The sequence below is a fragment of the Apus apus genome, chromosome 5, assembly GCF_020740795.1.
Source record: "Apus apus isolate bApuApu2 chromosome 5, bApuApu2.pri.cur, whole genome shotgun sequence".
Lineage (NCBI taxonomy): Eukaryota > Metazoa > Chordata > Aves > Apodiformes > Apodidae > Apus > Apus apus.
Window position 1 is genome coordinate 57036734 of NC_067286.1, and position 23843 is coordinate 57060576.

At 41.3% G+C, this 23843-nt stretch overlaps 2 protein-coding genes across 2 annotated transcripts in view; both read left to right on the forward strand.

Annotated features, from left to right (window-relative positions):
• The window catches only part of ADSS1 (adenylosuccinate synthase 1), a 28388-nt gene extending 19940 nt beyond the window's left edge, over window positions 1-8448 (forward strand). The window contains exons 10-13 of the mRNA XM_051621458.1: window positions 982-1106; window positions 3002-3099; window positions 4348-4497; window positions 5197-8448. Of these exons, the coding sequence (XP_051477418.1) occupies window positions 982-1106; window positions 3002-3099; window positions 4348-4497; window positions 5197-5249 (426 nt within the window). The 3' untranslated portion in view covers window positions 5250-8448. The remainder of the gene's footprint in view (window positions 1-981; window positions 1107-3001; window positions 3100-4347; window positions 4498-5196) is intronic.
• Window positions 8449-18247: 9799 nt separating this feature from the next.
• On the forward strand, window positions 18248-20263 carry SIVA1 (SIVA1 apoptosis inducing factor). The gene is made up of 4 exons (XM_051622240.1): window positions 18248-18737; window positions 18886-19098; window positions 19386-19542; window positions 20033-20263. The coding sequence occupies exons 1-4, from the start codon at window positions 18620-18622 to the stop codon at window positions 20088-20090; spliced, it is 546 nt and encodes a 181-aa protein (XP_051478200.1). The 5' UTR covers window positions 18248-18619; the 3' UTR covers window positions 20091-20263.
• Window positions 20264-23843: the final 3580 nt, after the last annotated feature.

Below are 23843 nucleotides of genomic sequence, written 5' to 3' on the forward strand. Positions count from 1 at the left end.
GCTCCATCCTTGGAAGTGTTCAAGACCAGGTTGGATGGGGCTCTGAGCAACCTGGTCTGGTGGAAGGTGTCCCTGCTTGTGCAGGGGGGTTGGAACTGGATGATCTTTAAGATTCCTTCCAAAACAAAGCTTTCTAGGATTGCAGGAAAGCTTAAATTACAAGGTGCAGTTTCTGTGCTGAACAGCCTGTGTTTTGTGTCATTTATAGAAAAAATGCAGAGTGTGCATCAGCCAGTCATGCACAAATTGATCAATAAAAAGAAGGGGAGAGATTTGGATACTTCTAAACTATCTATTGTATTTTCATTCTCAAGAAACTAGAAAGCTCAGGGTGTTGATTGTGCCCTGTGCACAGGGCAATGTTCAGCTCAATGGTCTGAATCTAACTTGAATCCCTAAAGTCCTTTCTCTAATGGCTCAAATTAATTGGTGATACTTTTTAGTGCTATGAATTGTGAACGTAAAGTTTCTTTTGTTTTCATTTTTAACTTCTTATAAATGCTCCCAGCCTGAAGGGAACAATTGACAGTCCCATGCTGTGGCAGAACCTAGCAGCCCTAGGCATGGTCGAGGAGTCTGTTGACCTAGACATTGTACAGGCATTGAGCTTGTCCCAGACTTTTACAGTCTTGTCCCCAAAAATAAGAGATGCCAAAAGACCAGATGTAGAAAGTAAAATGCAGACAAAATTAAAAACAGGGCCTAATAGTCAAGGAGATTTTCCTATCAGTGAAGAAGGAAGAAAAGTATCTTCTTGGAATATGAAACAAGTATTTTGGCAATACAGAAATCCCCTGCATGAGGGGCTTCATTCTCTGCATTAGTTCCCTCCTAAGAAAATTCATTTATTTTTTCCTTCCTACAAAAAGCCTTGGAATTGAACAACTGTATTTTTCTTGCTGTTCATCCATATTTGCTGCCATTTGTTTGCCTGATGTTTCTCAGTGAAATACCATCAGCATTCTTTCTGTCCCTTTCTAGGAAATTGGAGATCTTTTACAGAACCGTGGCCACGAGTGGGGAGTAACGACGGGCAGAAAGAGGCGCTGTGGCTGGTTAGATCTTGTCATTTTGAAATATGCTCATATGATCAACGGATTCACTGCGTAAGCATCACAGATTTTGAGCTACATTTGGAAGTGATAATTTTGTGCTTCGCAGAATAAATATGTAGGTAACATTAATATCAGTCCAGTAGTGTTACGTTTTAAGCAATAAAATAATTCACAGCGGGCAACTGAGAATTGTCTTCATGCTCATCATAATCTAATCCCTTTGACTTTTTCTTTCAGATCAAGTGATTTGTATCATGTCATAGCAGTGACTTTTTTTTTTTCCTGTATTTCCATTTTACTTAATTTAGATGGCCCATGTAGAAAACTCACTGGTTTTGAGCTTTGGCTGAGTCTAGTGGATCATACTTTGTAAGAGCCATTCTGCATCATTTGAAACAATTATCTCTTGAAGTGAAATAAGAGGGATGAGACAAACTGTGCAGCAACTGGCACAGCTTTCATTCCGGTCCCAACAGGTTAATTTAGTTACAAAACTGTAGTCTAATATTGTACTATAAATTCTGCTTCTCATGGGTTGAGTATTATTTTCTTTGGGACTGAGTAACTTACTTGGTTAGTAAGTTATTTTGTAATTCAAAATATATATTAAATTGACATTTTAAAGGAAAAGTGGCTGTTTAAATGAACTTTTCAAGGCCATAATGTCATCAAGCTAGCTTATGTGTAATGCTAAAATGCTAGTAACTATCACAAGCCGTTAATTTATAACCAATTACCAATCTGTATGTCAGAACAAGTTGCAAAACCTATATGAACAAAATTGTAATAAGAAGTGTAGCCTCACTCATGCATTCAGACAACTTCTTCATACATGCAAACGCATGACCCTGCCCCTTTTAATCTTATAAACTAAGACTTAATTTTGTTTATGCTGCTAATGTTATAGAGGAACAAAGATCTTTGTTCATTAATTTATCAGAGGGATTTTTACAATATTTTTTACTTGGATTTATATTTTGCTGTGACTTCCACAGAGCTGGTTTATGTGGAAATAGTATTAGGAGGGCATTATGTTTCCTTCCATTTCAGTTCTATATGTTACTGTTATTGTATCAACAAAACTATGTCATGTCTGGTAACTGTGACAGTTAAAAAACATGGGGAGATAAAAACTTGGAAAAAAGTCGAAGAACTGGCTCTATGCTGCTTCTTTCCAAAAAGGTCTTTTAATTATTGCATTCATTATACTGAGAACATGTAGCATGGAATATTACACATACCTGTCTAAATCTTTAGCTACTCATATTTTTACCAAGTAAGATCTGCCATATTGTTTCTAGAGAATTTTACTAGTTTTAAAATGCAGTTGTATTCTGATCAGTGAGTACTATGGTGTCTTCTTGAGGTTCCATTGTCATGTTCCAGTGTGTTCATTCAAAAGATGAAAAAGGTTCAATAAACTGGCAACCCTGATGGCACATTCTGTGCACTGGAAGTCAGGCTGGGATCTTTCCTAATTAACTGTATACCTGATTTTAATAGCAAAATTATGCTTGTGACATCTGTTCTAAAAGTGTAATTCAGTAAATAAATCTGTCTTATAGTTGTTGAATCAGTAGGAATAACAGAAATAATCACTAATAGTGATTAATAGCGTAAAATGACATGCCATCATACACACCCAAACCAAGTCCAGTGAGGGCCATTGTACAGAGCTTTGCATTTTCATGTGCTGAACTGAACACTGTGCACCTGTATGAGCAGCCAGGCATTTGGAAATGTCTTAGTAACTCAGTCATCCAAGAGACGTGAATTCAATTAACAATGTTCATAGTTTAATGTATTTCTGTATTTATGCTTGCTGGGTTGCCTGAGCTGGATTTGTGAATAAAAAACTAGGGCGGGGGGGGGGGGGGAAAGACAGTTAGAAAGTTTTAAAGAGGAGATTTATCACATGTGTAACTAACCAATGTTTTTCTGTACAGTTTGGCATTAACAAAACTGGATATTCTTGATGTTCTGGATGAGATAAAAATTGGTGTTGCTTACAAACTGGGTGGAAAAAGAATTCCATATTTTCCAGGTATGTTAAATATCTGTGTTCATTTTTCTCTTTCCTGCATGTTAAGTCATACCTGTTGGGAAAGACTCTTTGCTTTTTAAAATCAGGCTTGACTTCTTTTTGGCTAGGCCTTCTGTAGAAATTTGCAGAACTGTGATATCATTATAAAGACCTTGCATCTGTCTGTATGATGACAAGAACTTCAGAGCAAATAAAATCTTGTGTTAGGGCCTCTGTCTTTTCCCATTAGATTTTTTATTTTATTTTTTTTTTATTGACAACACAAGGGGTCTGAAAGACAGCAAGGTTTGAGTCAGTGTCTGTGTATCGTTGTCAATAGCCTTTGATGAATTAAAATAAAAATCACATCAGTTCTTAAGCTGTGCAAAAATGAGAGGGATACAAGCAGAGTAAAGCTGCCTGTGGGCTACCATAGGCAGCTTTGTGATTAATAAAAATATGCATTGCTGGTTAATAAAAATGTACAACGTCTCAAGAATATCATAGAATGGTTTGGGTTGGAAAGGAATTTAAGATCTAGTTGCAACCCCCCCTGCCATGGGCAGGGGCACCTTCCACTAGACCAGGTTGCTCAAAGTCCCATCCAGCCTGGCCTTCAGATTACTTTTAAGATGTAGTAATATGTAATTTTCATACATGAATGATGCTTTTGATGTTCCTGTGACAGTCTATGCCAGCATGGAGGGGTTTGTTCTCTTTAAGATAAGGGATTCTAGAGTCACAGGGAGGGCTGACAGCAACCAGCTTTCCCACCACTGATGGGAGTTACTGGCAGTGGATGGTAGCACAGTGAGAATTCCAGTGGGGAAAAGCTTGCAGACATACACATTTTTAGCAAGCTTGTTTTAATTCTGTTCCATGAAGGTGAAAATCTTTATGCAAAAGTTGTGCCTTGTTGACAGGAGAATTTCTGTTTTATTATGTGCAAATCTAAATCAAAAAGTGGAACTACTGTGAACTTCAAGTAATTTGTTTCCTTAAAAATACTGCCATAGTCTTCTGAGAACATAGAGCAAATCCTAGGGTTTTGACAAGAAGCAACTGGATTACTGGATCCTCTTGAATAAGAGTTCTCTTCCTCAGTAACAGAAATTAAGAGAAATTAATTAACCAACCAATAAAAATACTGTTTGTTTTGTTTATCGGATTTTAAATGTTGTCAAAAGATTTTGTTGGTCAAGAACCATAGGTGTGTTCTTTAAGGTGGACCAGCTAGAACCAACTGTGATAAAAATTGTTCTCCCACAGCTAATCAGGAGATACTACAGAAGGTGGAAGTAGAGTATGAAACAATGCCTGGGTGGAAGACTGACACAACTGGTGCACGAAAATGGGAGGACCTCCCACCCAAGGCCCAGAACTACATCCGCTGTGTGGAGAACCATGTTGGGGTGCCAGGTAAATGTTTCTGCAGATGTGAATATGAGAGTGTCACAGTAGGCAGGAACAGCTCTGTAGAATTGCTCCATTCTTTAGTCAGGGAGTGGCTGTGGGATAGATGAATAAAGTTCCCCTCACTTTATTTCTCTGCTTCTCAGTGTGAAGGCAAGGTGTCTTGAGGGGTTTGATGGCTGAGGGAGACCTACCTGCAGTCAGTTCTGTGGTATTCATGGGTAATAAAAACTGCAGTGGAACCATTATAATATGGTATTTGGGGTGGCTGTTAATAATGTTTTTAGTTGCAGCATTACATTTAACAATATTATAGCATGTGTGCATCACTGTCTCCAGGTCCACATCAAGAAGATTTCACAGTTTGTCAGAGCTTTCACTTCATCTCTGCAGAGATTTAGCTAGACATTCTATCACTCAAGACAGTGACAAACCTGCAAAGAAGATGCCTGACCTTCTGTTAGGCCTTCCATCTACAATGGCATAATTATTTAATGCCTTCAAACTTCAATGTGTTGCTCTTCTAGTTTGGTAGTGCAGCAGGAGGAAAGTGATTTTTTGACAGTAATGCTTCCTAGCATTGTGCTTTAGAACAAAGTTGGCTGGTTTGTAGTGAAGTGTGATGAAAGGTGAAAATGATTCCAGTTCATTGATTATAATTTTTTCTCTCAGTAATTGATCTAATAGATGTTTTTTTCTCCTTAGTTAAATGGGTCGGAGTTGGAAAGTCAAGAGAGTCGATGATCCAGCTGTTCTAAACAAATGAAGAACTTCAGTGATGAGAAGCACAATTTAGCCTTCATCTATTCCTTACTGCTTCCACTTTAAATGGAGATGCTAATTAAAACCAACATGTTCTTCTAGGAGTTGAATAGAAACAAAACATATATTCTGTCTTGTAACTTTTTATTTATCTTTAAGTTCTCTGCAAATTCAGTGTAAAATCTTGCTGGTGGCCATCATAAAAAAAATCAAGAAAGTATTCTTAACAAAATAAGGGAAAAATATTTTTTTTATTTGAAAGTGTTTTACATCCATATAGAGTTATTCTCCTTGCTGAAACCAGTTTTAAGCCTTTTCCAGTAGTTACTGGGCAGCTTTAGAATTGTGAAGCTTGGATGTGTTTTTCAACTTCAGTTGTTAAAATGTCTATGTATCTGGGTTGGCAGTAATTAGACATACACACTTAAATTGTTTGGATTATACAGGTTTTTGTTTTCTAAAATACAGTGAAGTTAGGTATTTTTGACTGCACAAAACAAAAACAATTATTTAATTTTTATATAATGACTTTTAATAGCCCACTAAAATGAATGGAGAGCAGCTGGAGTATTTTTTTATCACACCCTGTTCTAGTAACTGAGATAACATCTGTAGAAAGTTGACTTGTCTAAGGATTCTTTCAAATACCCTGTGTACTAACAGACAATCCCGGTGGAGTCTGTTGGGTGTGCTGTCTTTATTTTATGCAGTAGGCAGGGAGTGAGTGAAGGGGGGAGAATGAGGGTCCTCAGGGTACAAAACACACAGGGAGAATGAAGCCAAGACAGCATGCTGTGTTTTCTCAGTGAACCTGAGACATTTCTTCCTGCTAATGGAGTTATTGTAATTTCCAAAGTTTTACTCTAGTTATCTGTTGAGGAACTTGGGACTTGCAGCACCAGAAGGCACACTTGCTTCCACAGCTTCTAGGTTTCCAAGAATAAATCAACACATGACTTCATGGTGACTGTTGCAGCATTTACACCCCTCACCCATTTTGACCTCCCTCAGCAAAATGTAATGGTTATTTATAGAAAGGGGTGATGTGGCAGCTTGGGTTGGGATGTGTAGAAGCCATGGAGAGGTCCCAGAACCTTCAAGAATACACTTGGATTTCTTTATGGATCTTCTGATTTATAATGGCTGTACTTCAAGAGCTCTCAAAAAAAGGCCTGCATCTTGTAGAGGAAAAACAATACACTAGAAATAGTTATTCCCTAACTGTGGAATTTTCCACATAAAGTCTTGCTTTTCTATAGATGTCCCAGAGAGCTATAACAATATTCTTGTTTCATTCCCAGGGGCTGTTGAAATGGCATCTCAACCCCAGTAATGCCATTATGTAGTGTGTGAAAATGTCCCTTTTCTGAGATGAGAACTCTAAGGGTACAAAATTACATTCTTTGCATCAGAGATGGGGAAAAAGAAAAACCTATCTGGCATATCTTGTCATATTCATCCCCTTTGTCTTTTCTCACTCAATATTAAATAATTGGTGATGTTCAAACCCATTAGTGTCAAGAAGTAGTTACAAAAGCACTGATACGAGCACATAGCAGGCACTAAAGTTACCTGTTTACAGATGTATTCCTGCTTGTAGGGCAGAATTCTTACCCTCTGGCTGCAGTGCAGTCTCTTCATACCCCAGGTCATCATCAGCTTTATCCCACTATCAATTACTTATCTCTTAAAAACAAACAAACAAACATAGTGCCCAATGCCTTGAATCCTTAATTCAACTACAGCTCCAACTAATTTGCAAAACAGGAGCAAGGAGATTAGCGTGTAAAATGTCCATTAGGAATACTGCCTCACTTTTAAACTGTTTTTTGGGTATTAATGGGTCAAGCCCTGCAGTCCTTGCTCTGATGTTGATGAGGAAGCTCTCCCTGTTGGATTTATGGGTGTTCTAATGAGAGAGTGATGAGATTTCTGACCTTATCTGATGTTTGCAAAGCACTCCTGAAAGGTGCTTGATAAGTGCTAGTTATTACAAGCACTGTGAAGTGTGCCTCATTTATATGAGGTCATTTAAGCATAAAGATGCTTGGAGATACAGTAATTAAGTTTTTTTTTTCACATGGCTTAACCTTGTGACATTTTCCTACTAGATGATCTAGAACTGTTCCTTTTCTTGGCCCCATCAGTGCAGTTGTGTTAGGAGGTTGCTGCTATATTTAGGCTTTGGTTGATTTATGAGCAAAGGCCACAATGACTAACAAGCCACGTGGTGTGCTGAATAACTGGATTAAATGATCAACTCTAAATGAAGTATTTGACATATTGAAAAAAAAATAGGTTTTATAGTTTAATTTTCACAGGATTACTTTCTCTTGTCCACCTAATCTTTTTATTTTCCATTACATAATTTTTCCATTAAGTCTCCTTTAGATCCACATTGCCTGTCTTTGCTTTAAAAGATTTATCAAAAGCCCAGTGATGTTGTCAATGGGCATGATGTAATAGGCAATTATGCCATGACTTACTCTGTTACCATAAAAAAATGATCATGCATTTCATTTCATAGCATGGATTTTTTTAATGACAGTTCTATTTTTATTGAATTTCATTGAGTTAAATGTGAATAAGTTGAGGCTTTTATGGAAAAGCTCTTTAATCTACTGAGTGACACAAATCTTTAAGAGAACATTTTAATATAAATTTGCTTTCATTTTGGCTGTTTCACTTATTATTTTGTATTGTTTGGAATTTCATTTTATTAACAAATCACTGCGACGTCTTTCTCTCCAGCCAAATACGATAATAATGACTAAAACTGGTTGGTGTACCATCCTGTGAGATACCTGGATGGAAGAATAAGGGTAAGCATCTTCCAAAATGCCATAATTTGTGGTAAAGATTATGGTTTTTTTAAAAAAGTAGCAGTTACAGATTCACTCATGCACATTAATGCACTTGACATACTTTCTGACACCTGTCTGATGTGGCCTTCATAGTCAGGTGTGTACTTCCTAACACTTGCAGTGTAGGATTCTGAAGCTTTTGTAATTTTTCATTTGGCTATAAATGGTCTTACAGTTATGGCATAATGCACTTTATAACAGGAAATAAAATTAAGCATTTCCATAGTAATGTGCAAACTATAGTTAAACCTTATGCAGACTTTTTCAGATGAATTTTGAATCCACAGTGTTTACTTTGTCCTAAAATACACATTAAACCAAATTTAAAGTAGCAGTGCTTGGTCTGTATTTCTCTACTTTTTTTTTTTTTTTTTTCTTTTTAAATACACTTCATACAAAAACCTGGTTCAGTATTTCATAGATTTTAAAAAATAACTACCAGCTTTACTGAGTGAATGGCTCTTTCAGTCTACAGCTTCTCAGTGTTTGGTCTGTTCTGTAATACATCATCTATAAACTTTGTCACACTTTCCTATTTACTAACTGAGCAGGGATCCACCTTCACCACTGGGGATTCATAGTTAGTCATCTTTAGTTAGCTCATCTGAGTCAACAATGGTTTTATGAAGAAAAAACCCCATCTAATTAATGCAAAAATGTATTTGCCATACCAACTGGCTCAGAGCAACTGATGTGAACTCCATGTAGCTCTTTATCGACAGCACAGTGCTAGGAAGGAAAGGTAGATACTGGCTCAGATAACATCATTATCACACCAAAATGTGGGAGGACTTCAGACACAAATACTGTTAGGGCTTTCAGAAGCCTTCCTAGAAATCACCTGTCCAGTAAATGACAGCAGGTTAATACACCATTCAGGACAGTGTCTGAGAGCTGTATGAGAACTGGTCTGCTAATTAATTTGTTTCTTCATTTCCTTTGCATCAGTTATGTATGTACATTCATGTAGAATGGTCTTTGGTAGCTGAAGAAGTTTCATCCAACTCCATGTGTCACTGGCATTGCCAAAGGCAAAAACACTTCAAAACTGAGAGAGCCTCCCTTTGCTGAAATGACCCACCAGGAAGATGCTGGTTGGTTAATGGTCTGTCTGTTATCTGCCAGCTGGAGAGCTGAGTCTTATGACTGGAAGGGAGAAAAGAATATGATAGCCTGGTAAAAATGGGAACAATGTGCCTGTCTTGCCTCTGGAGAGCTGCAATAAATAGCAGACATTGCTGCCCCTGCCCTCTCTGGTAATATTTTTCATGTGGTCAAGCTCTAGCCCACTCCTTAGTCCTCATGGTAGAGGCCCAGCTTCCTTTACAGTAATGTCATATCCATCAGCTGGTTTTAAGTGCTGGATGTTTGCAAAAAGGATGAACTGACATCACTCTTAACAAGGCATCAGGCAATAAAAACCCAACTCCAACCACCTTGTCTTTAGAGGAGGCCCCTGTTTGGAGTACAGGCACTGCATGAAGGGAGTAGCCTGTGGAGCTGTTGAATACTTAATTAAGGGAGTTTGTTAGTGGTGGTAAAGCAAATGGCCTACTGGGCTATACCAGGGGAATAGTGGCCAAGAGATGGAGGGAAGGCATTTCCCTTTACTCATGTTGGTGAGCAGTACCACTGATTCATGCTAAATGTTCACTGCTGTCTGCTGTGGTGGCATGTTTTATGTCCTTAGTAAAGGAGTGAATAAGAAGAGAAAAACTGAGGAGATAGTGTGACATTCTTGTCTCAAGAATCTGCCTTGCTACAGATAAGACTAGCTACAGTCCCATTGCACAGTCATGTGCGTCAGCTCCACACTTACAACTTTACTGCTTACTTAGCATCCTACAGCATCATAAACAGGCAATGCTGTTCCAATTTTGAACTTTGCATTTTGGACTGTAATTTTCTGCTGCTTCAGCTGATCCAGCCGTTGAGGCTGTGCTGTTGTAGAGGCTTCATCCCTCACTACAGTGACTTTTATCACTGTTCATACTTTGGTTTGCACTATGAAGAGGTGCACCCAGTGTGGACACTGAATTCCTTTTGTATGGAACTGAACCAAAGGTGCTCTCCAGTAATGCTCCAGATGCTTCTCAGACTTCAGTCCACGGGACCACACAAAAACTGGTTAGAAGCAACAATCCACCTACAGTACAGACTGGCTCCTGAGCACCAACTGCTTTACTTATTTGTTCCTGTAGGTCTACACTGCCTGCTAATACAGACACAGCTTGTGAACATCATCTGTTCCATCTCCCCTTATCCACTTACTTGTTCACTTTCTACTAATCCCTAACTATTAACTGATTATACCCTGTATGGTTCTATATCAAATGCCTAAAGAAGTCTTAAGTATATTATAGCCACTGCATTTTCTTCGTTCATAAAATCAGCTATTAGCAAAGATACTCAGGAGCCATCTATTTTTAAGTGCATTTTGCATTTTATCCCATTTTGCATTTACCTCCATGTTTTTAGTGAGCCTTTCCTTGGAAACATTGCTGAAGTCTTGCAAACTATTGAATTTAGACTATTACCCTATGGTTGATATGGTCTATGATTAACCCTCTGTTGTCAGCTACATTTTTTTCACTGCCTCACTTTAAAGTATTAGGTTTTCAGTTTTAAATTACTAGGTTTTCAGTTCTCAGATAATACAATACCACTCTCAACTCAAAAGGTTATTAGAAGTATTTCTTACTGCCCTGCAATCCCTGCAGTTCAGGAATGCAGTTTATAGTTGTACCAACAGGGCCCTAATCATGTCTCTGTGAGAAAATAGTTTGAAGATGTTTATTGAGTAAGTTCACTAAAGGTTTGCCTTGTCATTCTGAAACAGCATTAAGTTTCTATCTATATCTTCTAAATAAGAGTACTGGAAAAGGTAACTCATACATCAAACCCATTTCCTGAGGATTTGTTCCACTGATTTTAAGTATGTACATTCTGCAGACAAAATAAGAATGATCAGTGATCTGTACTTGTCTGTGCTTTGTAGTGAAATAGAGTGCTGGACAAAGAAGCATCTCCAACTTTTTCAGAAGAGCTGAAGTTGGAATTAAATGGCAGCAAGTCCATGCACAGCAGTGCTGAGTGCTGAACTCATCCAAAAGAAGAACCAGTGTCTGGGACAAACACTGGAGGGCTATGGATTTTGAAGAGCTGGGAGGAATTTAGTCAATTATTCAATGGCAGTATTACAGTTTTATATTTGCACCAGTTTCAGTGGTGATATATTTGTGTGTGTGTATACACACATATGTATATATATATATGTAGGTAGTCCTTCCTCAAGTTTAGGTAATGATAAAGAATCAGTATTAAAAACAGAGGCAATGCTGAACACCTTCTCCATCAATCTGGAGATCTTCCAAATCTTGAAGACAGGAAAGATACAGAGAAGAAAAGAAGATATGATTATGTCACATCTCTATCTTCTCTGAAAGTCTCATGCAGGAAAAAAAATAGAAAGGGGAAAAAAAAAAAAAAAAGAAAAGGAAAATTAATATACATATCAGGAATGTACTGAGCATAAATATATAGAATAAGTTATAATGCATTTTATTATACATGAAAAAGAGGTCAAGTGGAAGAAAAAGAAGATGTCAGCTAGTTAAGGTGTTAAAAATGGGATAAGACATTTTGTCTATTAGAGATTGATTTGCACCAGAGGACATAATTAAAATCCCAAAGCAGGTATTGATGGAAGTCTGAGCCATACACAAAATGTATCATTGATTTCCATCCAGAGGAAACATGCCAGCATCACAAACAAGTGTCATTCTATTAATTGGCTCCCTGGATGGTAGGCCTAGGACTGCACATCACTTTTACAGTTTACAGCACACTACTCATGCAAACTGCTCAGCAGAGAGCAAAGAGAATGAGTGCCTTCAAGACTTCCCAGTGTAAACAGATTTCAACTGAAAAGGCTGTACTGAGAAAATGTCCACATTAGCTCCAGTGAGGGTCCCTGTAGCTGTAGCATGTTATCCTGGCAACGTTCAGGGGCTCACTTTGACTCCGAACAACTCCTGTTTTCTGGACAGAGATCCTCTCTACCCAGCATTGACAATACAGGCAGACATTTAAAATAAACACACTTCGTGGGCTGATGCTGGGGAGCTGCTGGTTAGATACAGGCAGTGCAAAGAGCCAATTTCTTAGCCAGCATGTGCTGACATAGTCCCTTCCAGATGAATGGAGGTACTCTGGGTTATTCCAGAAAAACTGCTCTTTGGGGAGTGAATAAAGGCCAGCATGCAATGAACAACATAAAAAGCTCTTAAGGCTCATTTCCACAGCAAAATGACAAGACCAGTGCTGGATGCAGCTGCAGAGAGGAGTGAAGCAGGTTCTGCCCAGTCTTTCCCATGCCATGTGAAGTGGAGGGTGTTTTGTACTGTGTGGGGCTTGTGCAACGGCAGAGGTACCCATTGCCTCTCCCAGGTAATTCCACATTAAATTATGGAATAGCACCTTTTAGACACAGATGTAAAGAATTCTGAGGACAATCACCTAGTATTAAATGAAAAATACTGTCACCCGCAGAGCAAGAGGTCAGAGCACCGTGGCACCACATTAGGTCAGGAAGGGCAGTTACCACTGCCAGAGCTCAATTTCCTCTTTTCTTTATAGATTAAAATAGTCTGGGAAGAGGCAAAACAAAAGGCAACCATGTGCAGCAGAAATGAAAGCACATAACTGGAAAGGCCAGGAACAACAACCACAGAAAAAAAACAACAACAACCGGAAGAAAGCAGCCCCTTTGTGAACCTTGCACATGGCTGTCAGCAGAACAGTAACACCCATCCAACCATTTTGGTTTCCTAGCAGTAACCATTTGCAGTCTTGAGAGTGCCCTCTAGTGTAAGTGGGACATTTGAGTGGTTTGATCTAGATGAGCAGAACTGGTGTATCTCCTAGCTGGCAGCACAGTAACATGCTATGGAATTCAACCACACCAATGCTAATCTAAGAGCGAGCACTGGCTGCTGTGCCACCAGGGCTGAACCTTGGCTTGGCAGCAGCATACTTCTAGAGCCAACCCTTAATGCTGTGCATCACTGGCTTATCAAATGTTTTTTGATGTGTGAACCAACTCATCAAGATGAGGGCATGAACTCTGTTGCTAACAAGCCACAGTGAAGCGACAGGCACTCGGGAACAGATAACATCTGCACTGCATGTAGCCCTTTGATCCGAGTTGTAAACATGTTGTCTGTTAAGGCTGACGTGCTACGATACGAAAAGGAAAGGGCACAGAAGAAAGGAAGCAACCCTGAGCCATTCTATTCAAGGAGGTGGGTTTTTTATCTTCAAATCCATATTGTAGAGCACAGAAAGAAGGGAATGGTGGGACTGGGTGCATGGGGCACAGTGCTTTACTCCAGTCCTCAGAGAGGATGTGTGTGCCTCCCGATACCCCGGCTGCACGCTGGCACACGGCCAACTAGAACAGCTGCTACAATATATATTCCACTTAAAAGCATCTCCAGAATATTCTTTTCACTGTTTCATCATTAAAATATTAGAAAAGAACCAGAGAGGTGGGCAAACCCCATTATTTTTATACTAGAACAAATCGAGAGAAACTGTTAATTAAACACTTGATTTGAAGGGGTTTTTTTGTTTGTTTTTTTTATTGAAAGAGTCTCACCTCTAGTTAATGTGTTTCAATTTAATTCTAAACAGCCTAATAATGAAAAAATAGAATCAATGGTGTTGAATTTTTACTACAAGCACGTGGAGGGGAGGGCTTTGGTATAAATGAAGCTGGAGAGAAGGACACGGTATTTTTCAGGCCCTCCAGTGCTTAATGGGAACCTACTATTAGGCATTTGAAACAGTTTAAAAGCTCGTATAATTTTCTGGATTGGTATTCATCTGCCACCTGTTCCTAAAATGGAACACTTGTTACTGTAAATGGATAAAAGTTGCTTGCAAAACAAGGCATAGACAGGAAGAAGACTGATGACTATTTAGATTCACAAAGCCAAATCAGCCATCACTGATATTTTGTCTGACTTTGTCTTTAACAGAAGGCAAAATTTTCCTCAGTTTGCTCTTTTCCAACTTTGGAAGTTCTTTTCCTTTTAAGAAAGCATCCAGTCTTGATTTGCAATGTCTGTGATATACACTGTCTGTGATTTTTATTCCAGTCTACCTGTTTATTTCTAATTATATTTTGGAGTAGTTGGAAGCACTGGCTGACAGGCAAGCATTTGCCATTATTATGCTACAGATGGATCAGAAAAAAACATTACTGTTTATTGGAGTGTCTAAAACCTAAATCTACATATTTTGTAGGCAAAGTCTACTGTTGTTCAGCTCCGTCTTACCCTGCAGCTTGGGTATGCCAGGTCACTTAATCTCTTGCTATGCAGAGCTCTTGGGGTACCTAGGGCTCCCTCCCTTCCCAGCCCAGGCCATTTCCAGAGCAACAATCCACATTTCAGGGTTCCCATGTTGTGCACTGGGATGTGGCACAGTTGATCTGGATTGGGATACACTGCAAAACAGTGCTTCAACATGACAAAATATTTTGGCTTGCATAAAAGATGAAGGAGGATATTACAGACATCTTTATAGTCATAGATGTTATGCAGAGAGTCAAAAGGGAATGGTTATTTATTATGTAAAACAAAACAAACAAACAAAAAAACAAACAAAAAAAACCCCAAACCAAATACAGGAGACACCCCAGGAAATTAACAGGCAGCAAACTGAAAGTAAACCACAATTATATGTAATATTCACAGAGGCAAAGGAGAAGAAAAATAGCTAGGATGAGACTGCCATTTTTATTCTCTGCTTTTTTTCCCCACAAACATAGTTTCAAGGATAAACCAAAATCCTCATATTTCACAATCACCATTAATGGTTAGGGATTTGTTTGGGTTGCTTTTCCACATTCAGAAGCTGTGAAACATGCCACATAATCTCATTAAATAACCTGGGAAATGGTCAGCATTTATTTTCCTGAATGCTTAATGCCAGCAAGCTTTGCCAGATCAGATCTCAGACTTTCTTCTACTTCCAACTCCCCAGTGACTCTTCCTCAATGCTTACTGCTGTGAAACTAATACTGTGAATCATTCTACTGGATAACATGCCAATGGGCTGGCAGATGAACCAATTCACTCCCTATAGGATGCTAAGGTACATTGGTACAGATGAGACAGAATTATTTTCCATCATAGTTTACAGATAGGAAATAGCTGATCAGTAACAGATGTTGTTAAGGCTGAAAAGCAACTAAGAGGTGTCACCACCATCATGAGGCTGACTCAGCTGCAAAAAGACTTCTGCATCTGCCCTACAGTGGGGATGCACATGTCAAGTGTAATCTGTAATCAGCCCTCAGGAAAAATGGAAAACAAGTCTTATGAGGAGCAGCTGAGGGAACTGGAGTTGTTTAGGCTGGAGAAAAGCAGGCTGAGGGGAGACCTTATTGCTCTCTATAGCTACCTGAAAGAAGGTTGTAGCAAGGTGGGGGTTGGGCTCTTCTCCCAAGTGATAGGACAAAAAGAAAATGGCCTCAAGTTGTACTAGGGGAGGTTTAGATTGAATATTTGGAGAAACATTTTGACTGAAAGGGTTATCAAACACTGGAACAGGCTGTCCAGGGAGGTGGTTGAATCACCATCCTTGGAAGAGTTTAAGATGTGTAGATCTGGTGGTTAGGGACATGGTTTAGTACCAGACTTGGTAGAGTTAAGTTAGTGGTTGGGCTCGACGATCTTAAAGGTCTTTTCCAACCCAAAAGATTCTATGAAAGTGTGCTCAAATTTATCCTTTGGCAATAGCACCAGCAGAACTGCTGCAACACACACTGCTCACCTTCAAACCTACTCCATATTCTGAGATCAGTGTTTCAGAGCACTTCACAAGCAGAACAGCACTTTTAACTTTTTTTCTTTGTATTTCATACAATTCTCAGACAGCTGAGTTCCATTCACATTTTTCCTGTGCCATTTTAATGAAATGTGTGATCTTCTGCCCCCTCTCCTGACTGGGCTTTGTCTGACTAGGGTTACATTCTGATTCACCCATATTCCCCAGAGAGCTTCAGGGACATCAGAGTGTATATTTAATTAATATTTACAAAATAATGCCCTAGAGGGAAAGAAAATATGATGAGTTTTCAATGTGAGGTGGAAAATGGCCCACTGAACATCTTTAAGTAGGCATTTGCAAGTACTTGCAATAAAAGTCAAATTAGAAATCTTTGCAGCTAAAGAAAGAGTGAGAATAGTCAGATTTTGCAGCTCAGAACAGATTTTTGTGAATTACTGTGCGTTGAAACTGCAGCTTCCACTCTACAGACCACAAGGCTGGGCTGATCAGCTCTACAGAAAAAAATAAATAAATTGCATTTAGCTGTATGAATTCAGAGTGGTCATACCTATAAAATAGTAGCAGGTCAGCAGCCAGTGGAAGCAGGAGTCTGGTGTTCATTGATAGAAGAATCACTCCTATATTTGATAATTGTTTCTTCCAGAATCCTAGCACACATACAGGTGAAGGTTTGAATTCAAAAACCTCTCTGGAAGAAATGCAACTGCTGTGACTGGTCACATTCAACTAATGCAGCAAAGCATTGCACCAGGAACACCAACACCAGTTTTAAACATCTCATTTGCCTTGAGGAAAACAATGTATTTTCAAAATATACATAGTAACCAGACTGACTACTACTTGGAATTGAACATGACAGTTTTAATCTATAAAACAATACCTAGACTGCTACAGACAGCTGTGGGAAAACAGAACTTGTATAGTGCTTAGTTTGTTAGTTTTCTTGGAAGGACCAGTGCAGAGGAGTGGAGAGAAGCAGTGCTTGGTTGGGTGTTAGACCTTCGGACACAACAAATAGGCTGATTGATGTCTGTTAGGGAGAGCAGGCCTGGCTGGAAGGGAGATGTCACTGTCCTTGCCTACGTGGCAGGTCTGTGCATGAGTTTGTGAAGCAAAGCGAAGGCTCCGTGGTCAGAGGTCTTGTGATAAAGGCCAAGACTCTGGCTACTTATCATCAGGCACGAGTCCAGAGGTTTGCAAGTGAAGCAACACGAAGGCTCCACGGCCAGAGGTTATGGGTTAAACCCAGGATCCAAGCCTGTGTGACTTCACCTGGTGATTTGCCCGCAAAGTGAGCCCTGGGCGCTATCGAAGCTACATGTGGAGCGAGCACTGGGAGTCTCCCTTAACTTCTCCCAAATTAATAAACATAATTAATTTTTTAAGAACCAATCAGTACACTTGTTATGACCCAAGTCCCACCTCGTCAAGAGATGTTCAATTAGTCCTTGGATCCTTTGTTTGGGAAGAGAAGAGCACCTCTGCTGGAACGGGTTGATGGGCCTGATCCACTCTTTCTTTCTCCCAGGCAGGGACACCTCCTTGGGTAGGGTAGGGGTGAAAGCATCCATTGCTAGCAGTATTAACATCTATTAGTAGCACTATTGTAGTCAGTGCGTTTATCAACAGGTATTTCGAACTTGCCTTAATAAATTACCCTACATTTTTATGTCTAACTACTTCGTATTTGCCACTTTGTAAATCCATTCTCACAGCAGGCCTCACGAGGACAGTGGGACACACAGATGTGCTTAAGGAGTCATACATATAAACACACATGATCCTCAAGTCATAAACCACGGGACAAAAGACCCCCACAAGTTCCACTCCTGCATAAGAGGGTTGCTGGATAGCAAGGGGGCTGTAGTCTGAAATCCCGTGGCTTTACTGGGAGGGTCCCCCTCAACCACATATCTGTGTCCCACTGATCTTACAGCTACAGACCCTGTTCACACACCCGGCTTTTTTTCCTTCGTGTGGCAACAACTTACCTATAAAACAGCTAATGGCTTGCAGTCATTCCTTGTCACACGCTACGGCGGCAGGAGGTCTTCAGGAGTTCTGTGGTTTACTGGAAACAACCGGATCAGCCCCTGAAGCCCCCCCCGAAGGTGAGTGCTGGGTCCTCCCTTGCTGCTGGCGGGTGCCGAGGAGCACCCCTGGCCACCGCAGGTCCTCCAGCCTCCTTGCTGGTTTATAAAAACAGCAACAAAAAAAAAGGAAACCCCAAACAAACTCCTGCCCTCGCACACATTTTTAATTGTTGCATTTATACAGCTGAAACTTGCAGGCAGCTCAAGCCTGAGGAAGGACGAGGCGAGTCCGAACGCAAACGTGACTCGCACGACCTGCAGAAAGACGGAGCAGCCTGACCACGCTACCGGGGGAAAGAGGGTTTATCGACGAACCGGAGCTTCCGAGCCTTGCTCTGCTGTGTTCTGCCGGGTGCTTTACACCGAGGGCCCGACGCACGGAGCAGGACTCCAGGGCCGGCCGGGCACCGCAGGCGGGCGAGATTTTCCCGAAGGCGAAGCCACCGGTTCCCCGCGAAGAGAACCGAGCAGCAGCTGCCCCGGATCGCCTCAGCCCCGCAGGGGACGGCTCCGCGGGGCCTGCCCCGCCCACCGCCCGGCGCTCCCGCCATGCCGAAGCGCTCCTGCCCCTTCAGCCGCCCGGCCCCGCTCCAGCTGAAAACCCGCGTGGGGCTGCGGGAGCTGAGCCGCGGTGTGCGGGGCGAGGAGTACCGCCGGGAGATCTACGGTGAGGCGGGGAGCCGGAGGGGGGGAAGCGTCGGAGCCGCCGCCGCCCCGCCGGGCCTGGGCTGCGGCCTCTCCGGCCGCCTCTGCCTGCGCCCGGGCCCGGCGGCGGGGAAGCCGCCGCTCACTCTCTTCTCCTCTCCCGCCGGCAGAGAGGACCCGGCAGCTGCTCTTCAGGGGGGCCCGGGCGTACATGGAGGGCGCCTGGCCCGCCAGCCCCGCCGCCACGGCTGCGGCCGCCCGGTGGCCGGGGCCGGGGCCGGGCGGGGAGGCCCAGCAGGAGGGCGTTGCGGGGCGGCGGTGGAGCGGGCAGCTGGTCATCGGGCAGGGCGGGAAGCTGCTGCAGGGCCCCGCCGCCGGGAAGGGTGAGTGGCCGCGGTCCGTGGGGCGAGCCGGGCTGTGGGCGTGTGCCAGCCTCCCTGGTTCCGTGTTGTCCTCGGGGGGGGGGGGGGAAGGGTCAGATCTGAGCGTCACCGGTAGGTTTAGGAAGCTCCTGCTTGAGGCTGCCTCGGTGGTCTTGCCGTGGGGCGGGCCCAGGGCCCGCCGGGCCCGCCGCGGCGGGGCTGCCGCGCTCTGCCCTTCGCGGGGGGAGTTCCCCGCGCGTCCTGCCGTGAAGGGCTTCTCTTCTGAAGCTGCGTCTTTTTCCTCGCAGTTGCACCCGCGGGAGCCTCCAAAGCCTGCTCCTCGTGTGTAAGAACCGCTGACGTTAAGGAAGCGTGTGCGCAGTGCGAGCGGTTTGTCTGCCGGGACTGCGGCAGGCTCTGCAGCTCCTGCAACGCGCTCGCCTGTTCCTTCTGCTCCACTGTTGAGTAAGTGCCTTTTGAGTCTTTGAACTTGTTTTTAGTCATATATGCCCTGAAATTTGGCTGTAGTATGCGAAGACCCAAGGAGATACCTAGCTTATCCACTTGGTGGACTTGGAGCTCCCCATGTTGCTTTAGCAGCAGTAAAGCTGTCTGAAACACGGAGAATAGCATGCCTACGTGTAGTAGTCTAATCAGGCTTAGTTTAGATGTTCTAGAAGGCAAAACATCCTCTTGCTTTCCTGCCAGCAATGTATTATGATGGACAGTGAATACACACCCAGGGAGTAATCTTAAGTTTTTGCCAGCATTGATAACAGTTCTGTGATATAAATAAATACTGAGTGTTGTTGGAATATGAGCATTGAGTCATGCTGGAGTCCCATGGTTACCACTGATAATGGAATAGGATGGCATTCTTGATTGTGTTCCAGAAACAGTTAACAAACTGATGTTGTTTCTTTTGGTCTTTTTTTTCTTTTTTCTTTTTTCCTAGTTACGGTGATGTGGGAGAGCAAGTTCTCTGCAATGGTTGTTCAATATTTCCAGTCTGAAACTTGATGAATTATCTTTATGGCTGAGATGTCCGTAATTTCATGAAGTTTCTTCCTTATGGCTGATCAGTTAATCTTTTTAGTGTGTGAATTAATTATGGAATTTTTATGTTTTATATCTATATATTGTACTTTTTAATATTGTCGCTAAATAAACTTTTATATTTTGATGATTTCTAGATTATTTTGAGTCAGCTTTCTCCTTTTCACTAGTCATGATATGCCTGTCTGGAGGGACCACTTTGTGTTGTGTTCCTTATGTGATACAGAATTCAGAATATTCATTCAGTGGCTCTCCACTTGTTGCTCATGTTAGGACACAGCTTTGTGGGATCAGAATAGATGAGTTGCTCCTTGTGTGCTTTCAAGGGAGGGTAAATTTATTCTAGACATACAGCTGTTTTCTTGTGAGCTAACTAGGAAAATCAGCCTGGCCTGAGGGCTTTTTCAAATAGAGAATTAGCTGAATTCTGATTATTTTTTTGAAAAATTGCTCTCTTTCTTAGGGTTACTGTTAGCTGTAATGGTTTTAGTCGTTCATGCCATAGTAACTTTGATAGAAAGGACAACAGTATACTAGGCTTGGAGCAAAAAAGCTTGTCCAAAAAGTTAAGTGTCAAAGACCATTTTGATGGACTCTCCTTGCAAGGTCTTTCTGGGAAAGCAGCTTGTTTGTGTAAGTGATCACTTACCCTATAAACTTCATATTGTCCTGAATACCCACTCCAGAATCACTCAAGAAGTGGTCTGAAAAACTGTCAGCACTCAAGTATATGTCTCTACTAACTAGGTCAGTCCTCATCTCAAACAGAGACCAGTTTGCTTAGTATTATTTGTGCTGTAGGAGCGAGACTTTCATTAAATACTACTTCTGGAAAGCCCCTCAAAGTAATTTTGTTTTACTATTTTTGCTATGTTTCTAAAAATGAAAAAACACCAGACTTTTCACCTTGCAAAACAACCATAAGACAAAGTGTTCATTAATTCAGGAAAATTATTACTTAAGTGGATGATTTCAGACTGTAGGGGAAAAAGGAACAGATATGAGAGACAAGAAATTCTCATGGCACTCAGACAATGCCCTTTTTCCCAAATTATTCCCAGTCCTCCCTACTGTGATTAGTATGTTTTCTGTGGAGTAACTTTTTTTCCCACCCTTTTTTTTTTTTACCGTGTTATTTTTTTACCCTTCCCCCCCCCCCCCCCCCCCCTTTTTTTTTTTACCTTTTCCTTTTCCCTCTAGCAATTTCTATTTGAAGGACTTGAAAGGCCTTAGCAATACAAGTTGAGAGAGTTTCTACTCTTGTGAGGACATCTTTATTTGACATGCTGTTGAAAACATGCTGAGTACTTTTACATTTCAGAATACTGCAAGTAACCAAACACAACAGTGAAGGCTTTAGCAAAGGGTGGGGCCATAGCTATTGCTGAACAGTACTTCGTAGCTTCATGTTGTTTGGCTTTGGGTACATCAGCAGATAAAAATGTTCTTCCTGTGGCAATCCTCTTAAAAACAAAGCTGAGTTTTATGAATGGGAAGAATCTGTGGGTTACTGCATTTAAATGTTAGTTTTAGGAAATAATTTAAAAACTTGGCTTTGTTTCATTTGAAGCTCTAAGCAGTGGACAAAAATATTTTTCTTTCAGGCATGTTTTTCAAACTGAAACCTTCAAGTGTGTATCTGCTTTTTCTCCTTCTCTCTTCAGAGACTGAAAATACTGTTTAGCTTCTAGGCTTTTGGAGAGATGAGACATATTGTTTACAAATGATTTATGTTTCAAAGCAGTTGATGGGGTTTTTTTGCTTGTATAGTCACTGCTGCATTCCACAGAAGGCCATCCTCTGTGAACAATAACATGGATCTAATACCTAAAAGTTCTTACTACTTATCCTCTAGCCTGCCCCTTGGAAGGTGGTTCATTAGGACAGGTATCCCATGCAGAGTGAAGAACTGGGAGAAGAAAAAAGCCTGAGGGCTGAAGAGAATGTCTAGAGGCTGGGAGGAGCTGGGCAGGAGGAGCACAGAGCAGTGTGGTCAGCTCATACATCAGGGTGGTGCATCGTATATCTAAGAGATGTTTTTTTTTAGTGGTTACCAGCTCATTTGCTTCTCTGGCTTCAGAAGGTGGGAAAAACTGCTTCTCATGTGCTTGTATCTCCCAAAAGACTCAAATCTCACTCCTGAGGGAAGTTCCTTTTCTAGGCCTGTGGTTCTTACATGAATAAAGGGAGGTAGGACTGGGGACTGGTTTTGAATCTATATTGCCTACAGAGAAAACCTGTGGGAAGGGAAGAATCTTTGGGTGAGAGGGCCAAGATTTTTCTCTTTGTTTTTTAACTCCTACACACAAGGCCTTGTCTCTTGTCACTGGTCATAGAACTGTACTTTGGGTACTCCTAGGACTGTGTAGGAGAGCCAGAGAAATTGTCTGGCTTATTAATTATGCAGGAAATTGTTTTTTATACTATGCTTTGGTTTTGTTATCCTATGTTCCTCCCCACCTATTCAGTGCAAATTGTCAAAAACCAAAGTGTGCCTGGTGTTCAGAAGGAAGGAGATCTTCTGAGGAGCCAGCGTATTGATGGGTGAAAATACCCTGCAATAATGATTCTACAGATGGATGAGAAACTTGTTCTGAGATCAGTGTGTTATTACTGGTGAAATAATCTCAGAGAACACAGTTTTATGTCTGAAAGGAAGTAAACTGATAAGATCAGGATAAAACCATTTCCTTTTACCCTAATATGTGAGTAAATACTAGAAATGTATGTGGTTTCAGTGATACCAAATGTTCCTTTAGGGACAATTTAAGGTGGTAAATAACTCCAGTCTGCATTAGAGCAAAGCCACACAATATTCTGAAAAATTTGAGTAAAAATATGAAATGCACTTAGGTTATCTCCTTCAATGGCATTTATCCATGACATGTGTTCCTTGTAGTAGTGTTGTGTTCTTGGTGAGAGATGAGATTTGGTGGTTACACAAATAAGCTTAGTCCTGTGTGTGCATGAATGAGCAATTCCTGTATGTTTTGCTTAACAGCTCAGAAACCTGCTTGTTTTCTAAGAGCAAAGTGAGCCATTGCACAGATATCCAGACACCCTACAAAAAGGGGAGTGGGGTGGAAATCTTTCCTAACCAGTGCCACTGTGTGATTGGTACCTCTTTAAAACAGGCAGGACCTAAGCCTCTTCCCCTTCTGTTCTAGCATCCTCCCCATTTAGACTCTGACTTGTAGCCTACTCCTACCTGTCATTTTGGGTATTTTTCCTCTTCTTTCTGGGCTGGTGATAACTAGATGCAGCTGTATTTTATCTCAGGACAGAGCACAAACCCCAAGTTACTTAAGTGTAAGAAAAAGATAATGTCTGACACTGAAAACAGGTTGCCCAGGGAAGTTGTGGAAGCCCCATTCCTGGAAGTGTTCAAGGCCAGGTTGCATGGGGCTCTGAGCAACCTGGCCTGGTGGGAGGTGTCCCTGCCCATGCAGGTCTGTTGGAACTAGATGATCCTTTAGGTCCCTTCCAACTCAAACTGTTCTGTGACTATGGTGATATGATCATTGAGTCCAACCACGAACCTAACACTGCCAAGTCCACCACTAAGACATGTCCCTAAGTGCCACATCTACGTGTGTTTTAAATACCTTCAGGGATGTTGACTCCCACCACTTCTCTTTCACCATGCAGGACCCTACTAGCAGTTCCATGATGGTTTTGCATTTTTATAAGAACAGATGAGATTATAAAAC